The sequence below is a fragment of the Tenebrio molitor genome, chromosome 1, assembly GCF_963966145.1.
Source record: "Tenebrio molitor chromosome 1, icTenMoli1.1, whole genome shotgun sequence".
Taxonomy (NCBI): Eukaryota; Metazoa; Arthropoda; class Insecta; order Coleoptera; family Tenebrionidae; genus Tenebrio; species Tenebrio molitor.
The window spans coordinates 9,836,496-9,853,931 of NC_091046.1; the positions used below are offsets into that span (position 1 = coordinate 9,836,496).

Below are 17,436 nucleotides of genomic sequence, written 5' to 3' on the forward strand. Positions count from 1 at the left end.
GTCTACGTTAACCAATGAAATCAACAAAAATCTTTCGTTGCTAGGTGACGGCTGTTTTTTTTAACCAGGAGGAGAAAAATTTTACTTCTGGGTTTAGTTCGAGAGTCAATAATGACGCCTTCTAAGACTAGTAGTGAAAAAAAGTAGGTAATTTTTTAATTCAAATATGCAGAACAATTTTCCTAATATGTAAATGGCCAAACTACATAGTCTAGTCCAACAAACTAGATCTTTATTTTAAAGGATTGACAAAACTCTTTGAATCGTGGGAAAAAAGCTCAATTTACACGCGAACGAGTTGAATACAACGTTTTTTTGTTCGGCGAACCCCTTAAAGGCCCCAAAATCGCTTAAAATTTTTAAAATTAGCTTGACGTTTCGTTTTGACATTTATCAAAATCCGTTCACACAGGCGAAAATTCTCAAATTCTGACAGTGTCGAACAAAAATAGTTATTTGTGAATTTTTTAATATGACAGTTAATAAATAACCTTTGAGTTAAATCAATCATTGCCAAGTGGATTAAGAGGTTACGTTACGTCACCCGCACTATCTAAACGCACCTTCAGATATCGCAGCCAATGGGCGAGCGATAAATAACATGTGTCAGATGTCAGAAAGACAAAGATGGAACAAACGTCATCTGTCATCCGTGAGTGATTACTTTTTTAGTGGCGTGTTTATTGAATTTTCATAATTGGATCACACTTTTTGCGACTATGATACAAGTGACCCCGATTCAAAAAATATTTTAGAACATGAACAACAGACAATGACCATCTTAGAAAATGATTCGAAAGAAAAGAAAGTGGTGTGGTTCAGACGACAATGATTGTTTTTCAGTACCTAAGTTTGTTTACTTTAATGTCCTTTGGGGCCGCTGAAGTTAACATTCACAATGAAATCTCGACCGAGGATAATTTGGAGTCCCCGCTGTGTTGCAACCTTACAACAGATCGCGTCGAGATCGATTACAGTTCGAAAGTCGTGGAAAATGAGTACATTGTTATGTTCAACGGTTATTACAAAAACCAGGCCAGAGCCAATTACATCAACACCGCTCTCAACACGTCCGGTGTGAAAAAGTGGAAAATCCTTTCAAGGGAAAATCCAGCTAGTGACTACCCTAGTGATTTCGATGTGGTCATTCTCGAAGATACAGACAAAGGGGCTGGTTTGGACGCCCTGACTAACCATCCTTCGATCAAAACGGTCACCGCTCAACGGATGGTCTTGAGGACGTTGAAGTTTGTCAATGAGAATTATATCAGACGAGGGAGAACCAGTCTCAACTCGAAAAATCAGTTTTGGCAAGCCACCGGACGACACACTAGCCGACGCTTGTTGAGAGCCATTCCTAGACAGATTACTTCGGTCTTGCAAGCCGATTCGTTATGGAACATGGGAATAACAGGCAAAGGTATCAAAGTGGCCATATTCGACACCGGGCTGTCGAAAACTCATCCGCACTTTCGCAAAATCAAGGAACGCACCAATTGGACCAACGAGAAAACGTTCGACGACGGCCTAGGCCACGGAACTTTCGTCGCGGGGGTCATAGCCTCGAGCAAGGAATGTCTAGGATTCGCCCCCGATTCAGAACTGCACATTTTTCGCGTCTTCACAAATAACCAAGTGTCGTACACTTCCTGGTTCTTGGACGCTTTCAATTACGCAATATTAAAAAAAATCAACGTGCTCAATTTGAGCATCGGGGGCCCCGACTTCAAAGACCACCCTTTCGTCGACAAAGTGTGGGAGTTGACTGCGAACCGTGTGGTGATGGTGTCCGCAATAGGGAACGACGGTCCTTTGTACGGTACTTTGAACAATCCGGCCGATCAAATGGACGTGATCGGCGTGGGTGGGATCAATTTTGAAGATCAGATCGCGAAATTTTCCTCTAGAGGGATGACCACTTGGGAATTGCCACAAGGTACTGCTCCAACATAAAGAGAGAGAAAACTGATTTTATTTGTTCAGGGTATGGAAGGGTCAAACCAGATATCGTCACCTATGGTTCAGCCGTGAGGGGTTCTAACAACAAAGGTGGATGTCGAGTCCTATCCGGGACTAGCGTAGCCTCGCCAGTTGTAGCTGGGGCGGTTACTTTGTTGGCCAGTGGCGTCTTGCATCGGGGGGAAGTAATTAATCCTGCCAGTATTAAACAAGCATTGATGGCTTCAGCTCGTCGACTGCCTGGTGTTAACATGTTCGAACAGGGCCACGGAAAACTGAATTTAATGAAAGCATATCAGATTTTGAGTAGCTACAAGCCACAGGTGATTTTTTACCGTAACTTGCTTTTAGAAGTAATTTTCTTCAAATGAAATGACATTTTCTGTCGATAAAATTAGAATCTGTATTATCGACTCACAGTGACGTTACCTTGGGTTGATTTTGATTATTTCTTTTGCACATTTTTCAGTCGGTGCAGTCTTTAGCAATGTGAATTTATCATTTCAGGCAAGCCTTAGTCCAAGTTATATCGATCTCAGCGAATGTCCATACATGTGGCCTTATTGTACTCAACCCCTTTACTACGGTTCTCTGCCGGTAATCGTCAACGTAACCATTCTGAACGGCCTTGGTGTTTCTGCTGTGATCGTAAATAAGCCCCAGTGGCACCCGTATTCTCCTCAACACGGCCAAATGCTCGACATCGCCATTTCACATTCGGAATTGTTGTGGCCGTGGTCGGGCTGGATGGCTGTCAGTTTGTCCGTTTCTTCCGAAGGCTCTACTTTTGAAGGTCTCGCGCATGGGCACATTACACTAACCGTAGAGTCACCGCCGGGGCCGGGAGAAATAGAAGCACGACAAAGCACGGTCACACTTCCGATAAGGTTGTAAAGATTTCTCTCGTAAATTTGGTCTATCTGAATTCGACAATTTGTTGTAGAGCAAAAATTATTCCCACCCCACCGAGACACAAACGGATCCTGTGGGATCAGTACCATAATTTACGATATCCTCCGGGTTATTTCCCCAGGGATAATCTCAAAGTGAAAAATGACCCGCTGGATTGGAACGGGGATCACATCCACACGAATTTTAAAGATATGTATCAAAACTTGCGAAACGCAGGCTACTACGTAGAGGTTTTAGGTGAGTATTACTTATTTTCACATTAGTTTATTATGTGTAAATGTTGCTAGAACAAATCAAGACGTGTCTTTTTGTGACCAGTTACCGTTGAGATTCTGTAAATTGTATTTTAAAATATTTTAGGATCGCCTTTCACGTGCTTCGACGCCTCCCAATACGGAACCTTGCTCATCGTCGATCCCGAAGAAGAGTACTACCCCGAAGAGATAGCAAAGCTGAAAAGAGACGTCGATGCTGGCCTGTCGGTTATAGTTTTTGCAGACTGGTACAACGTGACCGTCATGAAGAAAGTGAAATTTTACGACGAGAACACCAGGCAGTGGTGGATGCCGGACACGGGGGGCTCAAACATTCCAGCTTTGAACGACCTGCTCGCGTCGTGGGGCATCGAATTCGGGGACAGGGTTTTCGAGGGCAGCTTCAAACTGAACGACCACGACATGTACTACGCTTCCGGCACGAGCATCAGGAAATTTCCGAACGACGGACTCTTGATTTCCGCCAACGTCCACGATCAGGGCTTGCAAGTGAGTAGTGTCGAATGACAGACGATCGATTTTACGATGTCGCTGTTTGAAGATGTTGGGCGAAACGGGCGAGGCGAACCGACGGTACAACGTTCTCGTTCTGGGGCTGCTGCAGACGAGGTCCACGGACAAAAGCGGACGGATAATCATCTACGGGGATTCGAACTGCATAGACGCTAGTCACTTGGAGGCAGCGTGTTACTGGATGTTGGACGCGATGTTAGAGTACACTTCGACGTCGCATTTGCCTTCCGTCTTCAAAGATAATCAGCTGAAAAATTGGGAACACACTGTAGACACTGACGTCCCGGTCAGAATGGAGGGAAACCGCCTCTACAGATATTCGAAAGTTTTGGAGGGGAATTTGGGGGAGTCGCAGGCGAGACCGTTGCCTCAGTGTCCCCATCTGGTGTGGGCGCACCCTATTCCGTTGAACGTTTCGGCGCCGTCGAACTTGTATCAGTCGCAAAAGTTGCTCTCGTTGATGGAAGATGTCGCTTTACCGACCATCAACATAGAAAACATCATCAAAGGTAAGTCTGCCGTTGATTCGCCCTATACTCCGTTCAGTTGAGCCCTCAAAATGTGCAGTCAAGTGGCCTGCTGCTTGCTTTTGTTTTCGTTTACGTATGGCGTAGCTTTATCAGCTGTCAAATATTTCGTAAAAGAGGACGAAAGAGTTTGAAATAATATGAAACGAACAGAAAACTCCAATTTGTCATTAGAGAGAAAATCACGGCCTGCTTGACAACAGTATTATATAAAACACTCGTTATTACTGTACGGTTTAAGTGAACGGAGTATAGACCCGTGAATCGGTCATTGTTTTTCCAAATTGCTGTTCAAAGAACGAATCTCTCATTAATAGTAGATTAAATTTTGTAGACGCTTCAGGACACGAGAATAACGAAGAAGCCGACTTGTGGAGTTGGAGAAACAAACAAATCAATTCAGTATCGTACAAAACTGAAAATTTTAACGTCACACTCACCATTTTAGTGTTGTTATCCGTTCTCGTGTTTTGTTACTGGCTTCGTATGTACCGGCCTAAACCAAAGAAACGGAAACTGTGCAAGCGGTTGATAAATTTCATGCAGTGTCGAAGAATGTCGACGGTTTAGTATGATTTTAACGACATTCAGTAGCGTAGCTATAGTTGAAACGAATGTACAAATAGAACTAGTGTAGTGTAAAATACGTAACAACTATTACATTACTGCCAATAGTAGTTCAATTAGCGGATCTAGCTCTAGTGCAATAGAATACGAAGGGTACGAAAGCTATAGTTATGTGGGATCGTATTTTTCATTCAAAATGTTTAAAACTTTTTCGACGTCGTTATGAAAAATACCAGGTTTGTTAGATTTGACGAATATTTTTCAGACAGTAGCGTTTGATCTATTGAACCCTAAAATATCCCTCGACACTTGTGAAACTAGCGAGTCAGCCAGAGTACTGAATTTAGATGTGCTTGAATCGCATTAGCGAATAAAATTTTGAAAGTGTAGTCGAGTAGAGAACGTAATAAAAACACTTAATTTTATCATTTAGAAAAAACTACAAAAATCGGTTGCTTATAGTGTGTTATATATTATTGTACAATTTTATTATTGCGTTGTAGATAACATTTTGTAGATTTATAATTATTGTATCTATTTTATTTATTATATGTATGCAAGAGTCGCGAATGCACACGTTAACTATTTTGTATGTATGGATATAAATGATCTTGTAGTCATATGAGATAATTAAAAGAAATATATTTTTAGTAAGAGATCGTTCGGTGGAATTATTATTTTAAGGACTCACCGATGGTATTTGGCACTTGTCGATGATAAAGAAACCGGCTGCAGAGACCTCAACCGGTCGAACTCCAAGTTGTATCATGAAGGTTTGAATCTGTAAAAAAAATATTTATTTATTTAAAAAAAGAGTAAACGATTCATTTAACGCACAGCAAATGTACAGTTCATCCATTTTCAATATACTTTACTAAATCTGGTGATTTTAGTAACTTTTTTTGTTCGACACTGTCAGAATTTGAGAATTTTCTCCTGCGTGAACGGATTTTGATAAATGTCACAACTTCTCAAAACGAAACGTCAAGCTAATTTATAATAAAAAAACGTTGTATTCAACTCGTTCTTGTGTAAACTGAGCTTTTTTGGCACTCGTGGGCTTTTAAAACGCTCGTTTCACTCGCGTTTTAAAATGGCCCACTCATGCCAAAAAAAGCCTAATTTACACACGAACTCCTTAAATGAACTACTATTGTGGTGTAATACCTAGAATACAACTTTTTTTTTTCATGATCATTGGATTTTAGTGGTTTTTGCTCACTGAAAATAGTTAGCAAAGATGGCAATTGAATCACTAGTGAGGAAATAATATTTTTAGAATTTGGAGTCGTTTATGGCTATCTATTAAAGCACTCGTGGTTTAATAGATCTCTAAGAAAATTTTTATCAATATTTCAGTGTATTTTTGTCATTTACACCAAAAAATTAACTCTAATTTTTGACATCTGTTGCAGATGTAGTTGCATCCGTTACCTTGAATTACCAATTAATACAAAATACCCTAGAATTTGAAAATTAATTTTTTTTATTTAAAAATTAAAAGCGTGCAAATCTAAAAAATAACATTAAAAAACTAGTTTTATAAGGACATTGGCGCACTCGTCCCATAGAAAACTCCCCTACGGGTCGTTTTCTACACTTGGGACTTGTGCGCCAAATCAAGCCTTATATATTATACTAATTTGAATACTCCTTGATGACGACTAGACACGAAGCTCCATTCGGTATGCGCCGGATTTTGCCAACTAAGAACGTCCGAGATCCACAAAGCGAATTCTACATACCTACATTTTGTGTAAGAGTGGAGTTTGATAACGAAATTGCTCTTGAGGACTATAACAATCCCTATAAAAGACTAACGGATGTAAGTCTGTACATAATAAGGAAATAAAATTTATTTTTTTTACACAATTTGCAAAGAGAAAAAAATGTTTCGTAATTTATTCTACATATAACAACCTCTAGAAATCACAAACTTGTCAAGTTAAAAAAAGTCACAAAGGAGTATTTGAATGTGAAGATTCACAAACAAATCTTAGATGTCATGCTTAAGTTTTTTAATTTACCTCTATGCGACTCTTGTCGTTGATCCGTGAAAAAACAATTCCTTGCAGCAGATCTATCACTTTGTTGCCCTGAAAGATGCGATTTCAATAATAATTTTTGTTGATAAAAATCGTCTAAACTTACAGATTCCTTAATTCGATGAGAAATTAAAAGAACACACAATACAATAAAAACGTTTATAATAGTAAAAGCTATTAAATGTATGTCGTGTGATCTCGTGTTTATAAAGGTGCAGACGTTGGTGATGACCATAACTATCACACACAACTGGTCGACGGCCATAAAGTCGCCATAGCACTTTCCCAACTCGTACACAGATTTCGTCGTCATATTATGCATGTGTCGAAGATATTCCAGTGACACGTGCATATCCTCTGGATACTTCACATTATCGTCGAAAAAATTAGCCACATACCCGCGTTTTCGTAAGGTTCTATTGATGATGTTGAAATTGCCGATTATTTTTGATGCGAAGTACATGTACAGCAGGAGAGGGACCACTTGCCAGACACACAAAGTGCCGAAAAACACTGCTGCCAATGTAGTGTTCTGCGCGCTTAATTCTGGAGGCATAGTTTCCAGCAGGATGTTCATGGATTCCGAGAACGACATACATATACACGTGAATCCCAAAATTACAGGAAGAGCGGTCCACAATCCAAAATCCCTTAGAGTGGTTTCAATCTTGTCTGTCAGTACGGAGGTTTTTTTCCTGTCGAAAGTGTCAAGTAGTCTGATGAGCTTCGGCAGTTTTCTAGACTGACTTCCACAATATAGAAAGCAAAGAGTGGTTCTTATGAGTATGACGCCGACGACGATGAACAAATAAAAATCTGATTTAGCGTCGAAAATAAATCCGGAGAAGTACCAGATCATGTAGATGTTTGCAGCAAAAATTCCGGAGCTGTACAAGTAGGCCAAACTTTTCATCTTCACTTTTAAGACTTTCGGGTCGTTGGACAAAATGTTTTGTAACGGAAATATTCCCATACATTTACACGTTACAGCAATTGGTTTAAAATACCAGTAAAATGTTTTTTCTTGGGATGGCGCCATCATTGTTAGTATTTTGGAGAACCGTGTCAATGAACAAACACTAACAAGTCTACCAAAACTTTTGTAAAAAGGCGATAATAAATCAATGGGGTCTCTTTTATATCTGGGATATAAAAGATAAAGAAGATAATCAGTTTAAAGTAGTGTTTCCGGCGAAAACATTATTTTTACCATATGGGACATAGGTATTTACTTAGTAATTAACTCTAATTCAAAGTGCTGTACGAGATATTTGACATTCCGACAAAATATGAAGGTACCTAATCATTGTATATTAATGACTGATGTTTGAGATACTGAAATTTATACACAATAAACACATTTATAGAGTATGTTATTGAAATGCGTTAAGAAAATTTAAACGGTGGTAGAACTCATCAAAACAAATTACTTTTCTATCTACCATTTTTTCGAAAAATCTTTCTAAACCCAGATAAAATTTGAATTAGTTTGATCGTAAATTCTAGTACCCGCCAATGTCTCCCTGCGTACATTAAAAGCGACAGAAGATAAAAACTTAGATAGTCAAGCAAAAACCAATTCTTTATTCGTAGTAAGTGAGAGTGACATTCAAGTTATGCACCACACTTGATCAAGGGCACTAACCTTCAAATTAAATGTTCGAAATGACGCCCTCCGTTATCGATGCACGCTTGTGCCCTTCGAGCCATAGAAGCTTGAGTTCTCACCAACATGGCGGAATTTCGTCGAATTGTTAATTCTTCGACGGTGTTAACTGGAGTCGCATACACAATCTGTTTTAAATGGCCCCATAGAAAAAAGTCACAAGGATTTAAGTCCGGTGAACGAGCTGGCCATAAAACTGGTCCATTACGACCTATCCACCGATTTTCTAAATTAGCGTCCAACCAATTTTTAACACCTCGTGATGCACTATGAGCGGGCGCTCCGTCATGTAAGTACCACATATCCCTCCGAACTTGCAACGGCACGTCATCCAAAAGGTCACTCAGCTCATTTTGTGAAAAATTTAAATATCCTTCACCATTTAAATGTGGAGGTAAGACATGTGGCCCGATCAAACGATTCCCAATTATACCCGCCCACACGTTAATCGAAAATCTTTGTTGGAAACCACGTTCTCGGATTTGGTGTGGATTTTCTTCTGACCAGATGTGGGTATTATGGGAATTGAAAACTCCATCTCGAGTAAATCCTACTTCATCTGTGGTTAAAACGATGCTTAAAAAATTGGGTTCTTCGTCGATTTTTTGAAGAAGCCATTGACAAAATGCAATTCGACGTGGTGGATCTTCTGGTTTTAAGTCTTGGACACGTTGAAGATGATAAGGATGTAATCCTTGTTCGTGCAGCGTTCTCCAAATTGTGAAACTGAAAACACCCATTTAGGAAAAATTTGATGTCATTGAAATCATGAAAACATCACCGGTTTTTGAAATAAATGGGATTTGATATTAAAGTGCAAAATTTAGCCATGATTTATTATTAAATTGGGCGGTCAGTTCCACAAAAGAAGTTGACGTAGGTTGTTTATGGTACCCTTTAGGGACTTAAGAATTAATATAAAAGTGGTCAACAAATGTTTCCCAACAATTAGATATTGTAGCATAAATCACGGATGTAGTACCAAAGCGCCCCGTACTAACCCTTTCGAAGCGCTACCGTCGCCAGCGAGAATCTAATCGCTGGGCCCCTACCATCATCATCAGCTGCGCGCCGTCGGAGCGTGCCGCACCATCCCCAGCCAGGCTATAAAAGGGATGCACGCATGGACAAATCAATCATTATTCATATGATCATCCGAACTCCCTCAAGAGTCTCACTACAAACCTTTATTAACTTTGTTTACCTTTATGTAAATAAACAATTTACAACACAAACAACGTTAAAATATTTATTTATGACACTGCAGTTGCAAATCTTCGTCAATTTTCGCTCTTAATGTTAAAATTGAAATAATTCAATGTCCTTATTTCTGAGACACGTTGTATGTGTAAAAATAAAAACGCAATCTCATACTGAAGAAACCAAAGAACAATATTTAAAAAAATATATTCATTGAAAATAAATATTTTGTTTTTTTGGCAAATAAAAGAGAGAAATTATATTTCAAAATTTAATGAAGTTCTAGGTACATTTAATTGAGGACTATGGCGGGCAATAAATTTAGGCCGGGCTGTCATTGGCTTGACATCAAAATGTGAAGCTGGCATTATGTCCAACTAACCCCATTTTCGATTTTTGTCTTTCTGAAAGAAACGTGCACCAGAGAGAAGTGCCTACTACAAATCAGTTATGGTAGAGCGTCATGATTTGTAAGTTACGAAAAGGGCGAAGGAAACGCCAAACAGCTTGAAAACGTTCAGTTTGATCAACCAATTTTTCTTTTTCAGTTTTCTTCAACTTGTTTCATTCTTTGGATGCTTCTTCTGTTTCTAATGTTACAGTTTGCGCGGTAGATGAAATTGCGTGCATTTCTTCATTTTTTTTTATCACAATTCTCTGTTTGGTTTTGTACATTAAAAGTCTTTTCGATTTCATTATGTAAGTTCTCCACTTTGTGGAACATAGTCTATTGTCTCATTGTATTCGTTATCACAGACTGCAGTGGCTGTCTTTAGGTCCTCTAAATCTTGACTATCTAAATCTTCTTTATCTAAGTTATTTCGATTTAGATCTTCTCTGTTTAACTCGTCTGTAGCAAAATTTTCTCGATATAAAGCTTCTCTGCCTAAAACATTTGTATCTAAATTTTCTCGATGTAAGGCTTCTGTCTAAATCATCTCTATCTAAATTTTCTCGATTAAAGTTTCTCTGGCTAAATCGTTTCTCTTTAAATTTTGTCGATCTAAAGCTTCTGTGTCTACTAAATTGTTTGTATCTAAATCTCCTGTTTAAATCTTCCCTACCTATATTAGCTATTTATGCACCAAGCGCGTTACAACGATGATTACGCCCGGAGAACGATGAATCCAGCTCGAGGGTTTTAGCCCGAGAGATGGATATCGTTCAATGGGCGTAATCATTCGGTGACGCCGTGGTGCATACAAGATTTTATTTTTCACTATACGTGTTCTTAAAAAAAAAAAAAACTGGCATCTTTACAATTATGAATTGATGAGGCCGTTATGAATTCATTACGCCCGCTTATTCTTAATACGCCCTGTTATTATTCCCCGGTTGTTATGGACATGTTTACTTATTTCGTGTCCTAGGAGTTATCATGCAATTATACTAAAGTGAAAAATAAAAAGCTTTTGTGCCTAAATCGTGACTGAATGTATCTAAATCGTGTCTAAATGTATCTAAATCTTCTCTGTTTAATCTTCCTATACATACAGGGTGGACCATCGTATAGCATATTCTCAATAAACCATATTTCTAATCAGCCTAGAAATTTGAATTTTGCGGTTAATAATCTTCAGTGAAAATACTACCTGAATTTTTTATTTTTTCAAACAGACCCTCCAAATGGCGTCAGGACGCTAAAAAATGAAAACATTAAAATTACTTATTTTTTTTATCGACTCCCTGGATTGAAGATACCACAGAGAACCATTTCTGATATTAAAAATCATGAAGGAGTCATTGATTTCAAATTATGTAATTGACGTATGTAATAATTTTTGGTACCAAAATGTGAGTAAGTAATTTATTACGACGACCCTCCATGGATCATAATTTCTGATTGTCAATGGTCGCTTACCGCAAACAACCAGCTGTAAATCATAACTGGCGGTACGGTCCTGGATTTGTAAGGTATTGGAGACCCTTGTAAATCAAACTTTACCACCGTTTGATGATTTCTGTCATTTTAAAATACTACCATAAATATGCTACATACTATAATACATTCATTTTTGTTTTAGACCAGAGTAGGCTATTTTAATTTTTTTAAATGTTGGTATCGGGGCTATGTCAAAATAACAAAATCAAAATTGTTCGAACTGCCAATGTCAAATTTGACATTATTATTAAGTATTAAGGTAAATTAGTTTTAAATTTGTGCAATATTTATATTTATCACTAAATACACACATTATTGAGTCCTCGAAACTATGTAGAATTGGAAAATGATAATCCTTGGCTACATGGTCATGAATTTTGACAAGAAAGTGTAACCTCAAATATTATACATGATGTATAGGGAAAGGGCGGGCAAGTTGCCATACTTAGACTTGGAGAGGTTGCAAAATTGTTTCTGTAAAGTTTAAGTCAGAATCCTTTTACGGCAAGTAAAAGTAATATAAATAATAAATATAAATAGATTGGTATGGTAAGTTATTTGGAATTGCAAAAAAAAAAAAATATTTTAGATATTTTGACAAAAGCCATATTGCCCGACATACATAGGGCAAGATGACACGCATGAAACACTCAATGATTCACTTACATAATTCCCAAACAAATCATTTAGAACGGTGGGAAAGTCCTGCACACTCTGAATGCGACCAATTTTTACACTTTTGACAACCTCTTCACTGGATGAATTTGAAGATAATATGCGTTTTGTAACTATTTTTCGCTTACTTTTTCTTTGCATTTCTTTTTTTTTCTTCTTGTTCCCTTAGGCTCTGGAGATAAGGACTTCCTGTTAGATTATTTTTATACAAATTTTGCTTTCGCTTAGACGGTTTTCTTCTTCCGCTACCATCAGGCATTAATGTGTCGGTAAATGGCATTTCATAGCGGTATGCTATCTTGCCCGCTTGAACACGATTACAGATTATCTTTCACCAAACTTTTCTAGGACTTAATATATTAGGAAACAAAATACCACGCACTTCCCCACTATACAGGTGATTCTGAAATAAGTTTGAGAAAAAAATGTGGAGTGTCCTTGACACAAAAGAATTCTGCGTAAATGACTTTTGGAGGCGAAATCAAAAGGATAGAAATTACCCTATATCCTTGTGTTTTCAACGCCTATGAATGAGGAAAATTTGTCCGAATTTGTTCATTTCATTAGCAACCATGGTTCCAGCAACTCCACAATAAAGTCGTAGGTGCAAGCACACTGCTTTATAAATGTTTCTATGGAAATGATCGAGAGGAGTAAGGTTACGTTTGTGACTGACGGGCACCTTTGAGTATTATTGTTGCTAAACTACCAAGATAATCAGGTAATCACCTTTAACTCAGCAGCGTACTAGCAATTTTGACCAAATTTTCAATCATTTGTATCTCGAAAACGAAAAAACTTTTATAAGAAAATTTTTTTGTCTATGACTTCTTCTCATCATCACCAATTACCGGTTTTTTTTTCCAAACTTATTTTAGAATCACCCTGTATATAGATGTATATTACCAAAGAACCAGGTCATGCTTTATAAAATAGTAATAATACAGCATTAAAAAGTTCGTATTTACCTTGATACGTTGGCGCGTATTTTTCTGCTGAACACATTTAAAGACAATGGCGGCAGATTTTGAACTTAAACCAATGTTATGTATATTATTACCGATATTTAGAAGCTGTTTATAGCTCTTAGTCGACAGATGGAGTGACCGATTTAATACAATGCCTGCTGTGTCGACTTGCCCGACTATGTCATCTTACCCGTCCTTCCCCTACTTCTGCCATTTTTAAGTAATGCAAAAATACATTTAGTGTTGCGACAATTTTTTGGTGCAGTATACAATATTTTTTCTATTTTGGCCCTTAAATTTAAAAAAAGTTCAACACATAATGCTAGGAAAATTATATTTGGCAAATATACGGATTGGTAACGCTGATAAATAGACGAATAATTGTAAGTTTTGAATTTAAAGTGTCGTGAAATGCAATGGTCACGTAGCAACAACTCACTCACAACATTAAAAATTTAAGTAAATGTTCCCGAAACGCTTATCGAAAAGAGCTCCTTTTCGAAACCTATTTGAGTGTTATACTGACTGTGTTGTAGGTGCAAAATAGAAAAAAATCTTTGTTGTGTCATTCTTCTGCATTCAAAAGTCTTACACTTAGCGATTCTTTTCGGTTTCTTCTGGAAATTATTCAAAATGTGTCATTACATATTTAGACAAATTTGTATTAGTTATTAACAAAATCTTTTTTTTTTTTTAATATCCAAAATTTCACTTCAGAACGAACAAATAGCATGTCTAGGCGTTCAAAGTTGTTATGGTGTGGATGGCTCAAGCAGATTATGGGAAATTTTTTTGCTAATTAACGAAAACATCCATAAATGAGGTCTGAAGACCAATTATTAGCAAATAAGAGCACGAGATGAAGATGCCATTTTTGCTCCGAATAACATATACTATTTTATCTTCAAACGCAATAAAACCATAAAACGAACACCATTAGAACGCAATTTTAGTGATTTAAATTATTAATAAGTATTATGTAATTATTCATGATAAATCGTAATACCTAATACAATTTGTCACAATAAATATTAATAAATTATTTCGCTGAACTCTTTGATTTTTGTAGTTTATGTGATTTGGCACATAAAATAGTCAATTTTGCTATTTTATGTGTTTAATCACATAAAATGACACTTTTACCTTGTCATTTGAGTGACACAATTTGTCACTTTTATGACGTTTGAAGATAATGGTAGTTTATTTAACAAGTTTGTGTGTAAATTGGGCCTTTTTTGGCATGAGTGGGCCAGTTTAAAACGCGATTGAAACGAGCGTTTTAAAGGCCCACGAGTGCCAAAATAGGCCCAATTTACACACAAACGAGTTGAATACAATGTTTTTTGTTCGACGAGCCCCTTAAAGACTCCACATCGCTTAAAATCTTTAAAATTAGTTTGACATTTCGTTTTGACAAGTTGTGACATTTGTGTGATGAACAAAAAAGGGTATTTGCACAAGGTTTGAGTGGTGGGAAACGATGTAGGAGGACGCCCCAGGTGTCTGGCTAGAAAAAACGCGAAAATTCGACCGGGAGCTAAAGTAAACTTTTGTGGCAGCCCTATTTTATTTCAGAATAAAATTGGGACGCCTATAACACTAGTCTACAAATTTTGACTTTAAAAAAGTATTCTTCGCATAAAGTACTTTTTTTTATTAATCTTCATATGCTGAATGCAAAATTTATAATATATACTTAAAATTAGTTTCCGTTTTCTAGAAAAAAAAATTAGAAGATTTTTGCAAAAATTAGCAGAAATTATACTGTTCTTCTATACATTATTCTGTATTTATTGTATTCTACTTCTGTAACATCTGGACAAACAGTCCAGCAATAATACTCGTCTACAGTGGAAAAATATTCGGAATAATTTTAACTAATTTTTGCTTGTCTACCCACGCTGAATATGAGTTGATAAGTAAAAGTCATTAATTAGTTTAAGTTTTCACGATACCTGATATCTTCCAAATTTAACGATCCTAACCTTCTTGAACTTGATAATATTAATATTTACTTAGTTATTTGACATCAAATGTCGAAAATATTGTGTTTTAGTGCTCTGTTCTGTATTACTAAGTGATAAGAGTGTTAAAAGAGACATTTTCCTATAAAATATATTTTTTTTTTTTACTTTTATCACTTAGTAATACAGAACAGAGCATTAAAACACAATATTTTCAAAATTTGATGCCAACTAATTAGTAAATATCAGTATTATCAAGCTCAAGGAAGTTAGGATCGTTAAATTTGGAAGATATCATTGATATCAGGTATCGTGAAAACTTAAACTAATAAATGACTTTTACTTATCAACTCGTATTCAGCATAGGTAGACAAGCAAAAATTAGTTAAAATTATTTCGAATATTTTTTCACTGTAGACCAGTGTAATTCCTTGACAGCAAAGACGAATTTGCTTTAATAAAAAATTAAGTGTTCATATTTTTGGTCGCGATAGTACACGGAGTCACAGCACACCTAAATGTACGAGTATGAATCATTTATGAGAACCCTGTAATCCACAAAGCGAATTCTACATTTTGTATAAGAGTGAAGTTTGATAACAAAATTGCTCTTGAGGACTATAATAATCCCTGTAACAGACTAACGGATGTAAATCTGTGCATAATAAGTTTTTTTTTTTACAAAATTTGCAAAGTTAGAGAGAAAAAATATTTCGTAATCTATTCTATAACCACCTATAGAAATCACAAACTTGTCAGGTTAAAAAAGTCACAAAGGAGTATTTGAATGTGAAGATTCACAAACAAATATTACATGTCGTGATTAAATTTTTTAAATTACCTCTATGCGACTCTTGTCGTTGATCCGTGAAAAAACAATTCCTTGCAGCAGATCTACCACTTTGTTGCCCTGAAAGATGCGATTTCAATAATAAATTTGTTGATAAAAATCGTCTAAACTTACAGATTCCTTAATTCGATGAGAAATTAAAAGAACACACAATACAATAAAAACGTTTATAATCGTAAAAGCTATTAAATGTATGTCGTGTGATCTCGTGTTTATAAAGGTGCAGACGTTGGTGATGACCATAACTATCACACACAACTGGTCGACGGCCATAAAGTCGCCATAGCACTTTCCCAACTCGTACACAGATTTCGTCGTCATATTATGCATGTGTCGAAGATATTCCAGTGACACGTGCATATCCTCTGGATACTTCACATTATCGTCGAAAAAATTAGCCACATACCCGCGTTTTCGTAGAGTTCTGTTGATAATGTTAAAATTGCCGATTATCTTTGATGCGAAGTACATGTACAGCAGGAGAGGGACCACTTGCCAGACACACAAAGTGCCGAAAAACACTGCCGCCGATGTGGTGTTCTGCGCGCTTAATTCTGGAGGCATAGTTTCCAGCAGGATGTTCATGGATTCGAAGAACGACATACATATACACGTGAATCCTAAAATTATAGGAAGAGCAGTCCACAAAACAAAATCTCTCAGAGTGGTGTCAGTCTTGTCTGTCAGTACGGAGGTTTTTTTCTTGTCGAAAGCGTCAAGCAGTCTGATGAGCTTTGGCAGTTTTCTAGACTGACTTCCACAATATAGAAAGCAAAGAGTGGTTCTTACGAGTATGACGTCCACGACGATGAACAAATAAAAATATTCTTTCACATTAAAAATAAATCCAGAGAAGTACCAGATCATGTAGATGTTTGCGGCAAAAATTCCGGAGCTGTACAAGTAGGCCAAACTTTTCATCTTCACTTTTAAGTCTTTCGGGTCGTTGGACAAGATGTTTTGTAGCGGAAATATCCCCATACATTTACACGTTACAGCAATTGGTTTGAAATACCAGTAAAATGTTTTTTCTTGGCACGGCGCCATCATCGTTAGTATTTTGGAGAACCGCGATAATGAACGAACACTAACAAATTTACCAAAACTTTTGTTCAAATCAATGGAGTTTCTTTTATATCTGGGATATAAAAGATAAAGAAGATAATCAGTTTAAAGTAATGTTTCCGGCGAAACCATTATTTTTACCATATGGGACATATTTACTTAGTAATTAACTCTAATTCAAAGTGCTGTATGAGATATTTGTTACATTCCGACAAAATATGAAGTATAATGAGTTAATGATTGATGTTGGAGATACTGAAATTTATACTGTTATACACAATAATACAGGATCATTATAAATTATTGTCCCATCATAGGTGGCTGTGCGCTATACTTTAGGTGCGCCGCTACTCCCCCTAGTTGTTACA

The 17,436-nt window shown here is 36.8% G+C and overlaps 2 protein-coding genes across 4 annotated transcripts in view; one reads left to right on the top strand and one right to left on the bottom strand.

Annotated features, from left to right (window-relative positions):
* The window catches only part of LOC138122885 (uncharacterized), a 21,288-nt gene extending 3,964 nt beyond the window's left edge, over positions 1-17,324 (bottom strand). Inside the window, exons 1-3 of one of the 2 annotated variants that reach the window (XM_069037283.1) lie at positions 16,118-17,324; positions 15,995-16,063; positions 5,445-5,534 (exon numbers count right to left, since the gene is read on the bottom strand). In XM_069037283.1, coding sequence (XP_068893384.1) covers positions 5,445-5,534; positions 15,995-16,063; positions 16,118-17,053 — 1,095 coding nt within the window. In that variant the 5' untranslated portion in view covers positions 17,054-17,324. Of the gene's footprint in view, positions 1-5,444; positions 5,535-6,780; positions 6,850-6,904; positions 13,802-15,994; positions 16,064-16,117 lie in introns of those variants that run through there. The other variant, XM_069037275.1, reaches the window with a different exon arrangement.
* Positions 610-5,411, top strand: S1P (membrane-bound transcription factor site-1 protease). 2 transcript variants are annotated; one of them, XM_069037185.1, is made up of 7 exons: positions 610-1,936; positions 1,984-2,282; positions 2,467-2,846; positions 2,903-3,108; positions 3,232-3,635; positions 3,688-4,168; positions 4,521-5,411. In XM_069037185.1, the coding sequence occupies exons 1-7, from the start codon at positions 829-831 to the stop codon at positions 4,754-4,756; spliced, it is 3,114 nt and encodes a 1,037-aa protein (XP_068893286.1). In that variant the 5' UTR covers positions 610-828; the 3' UTR covers positions 4,757-5,411. The 2 variants fall into 2 exon arrangements, with proteins under 2 accessions (XP_068893286.1, XP_068893296.1); XM_069037195.1 differs by having other exon boundaries at positions 4,507-4,664.
* Positions 17,325-17,436: the final 112 nt, after the last annotated feature.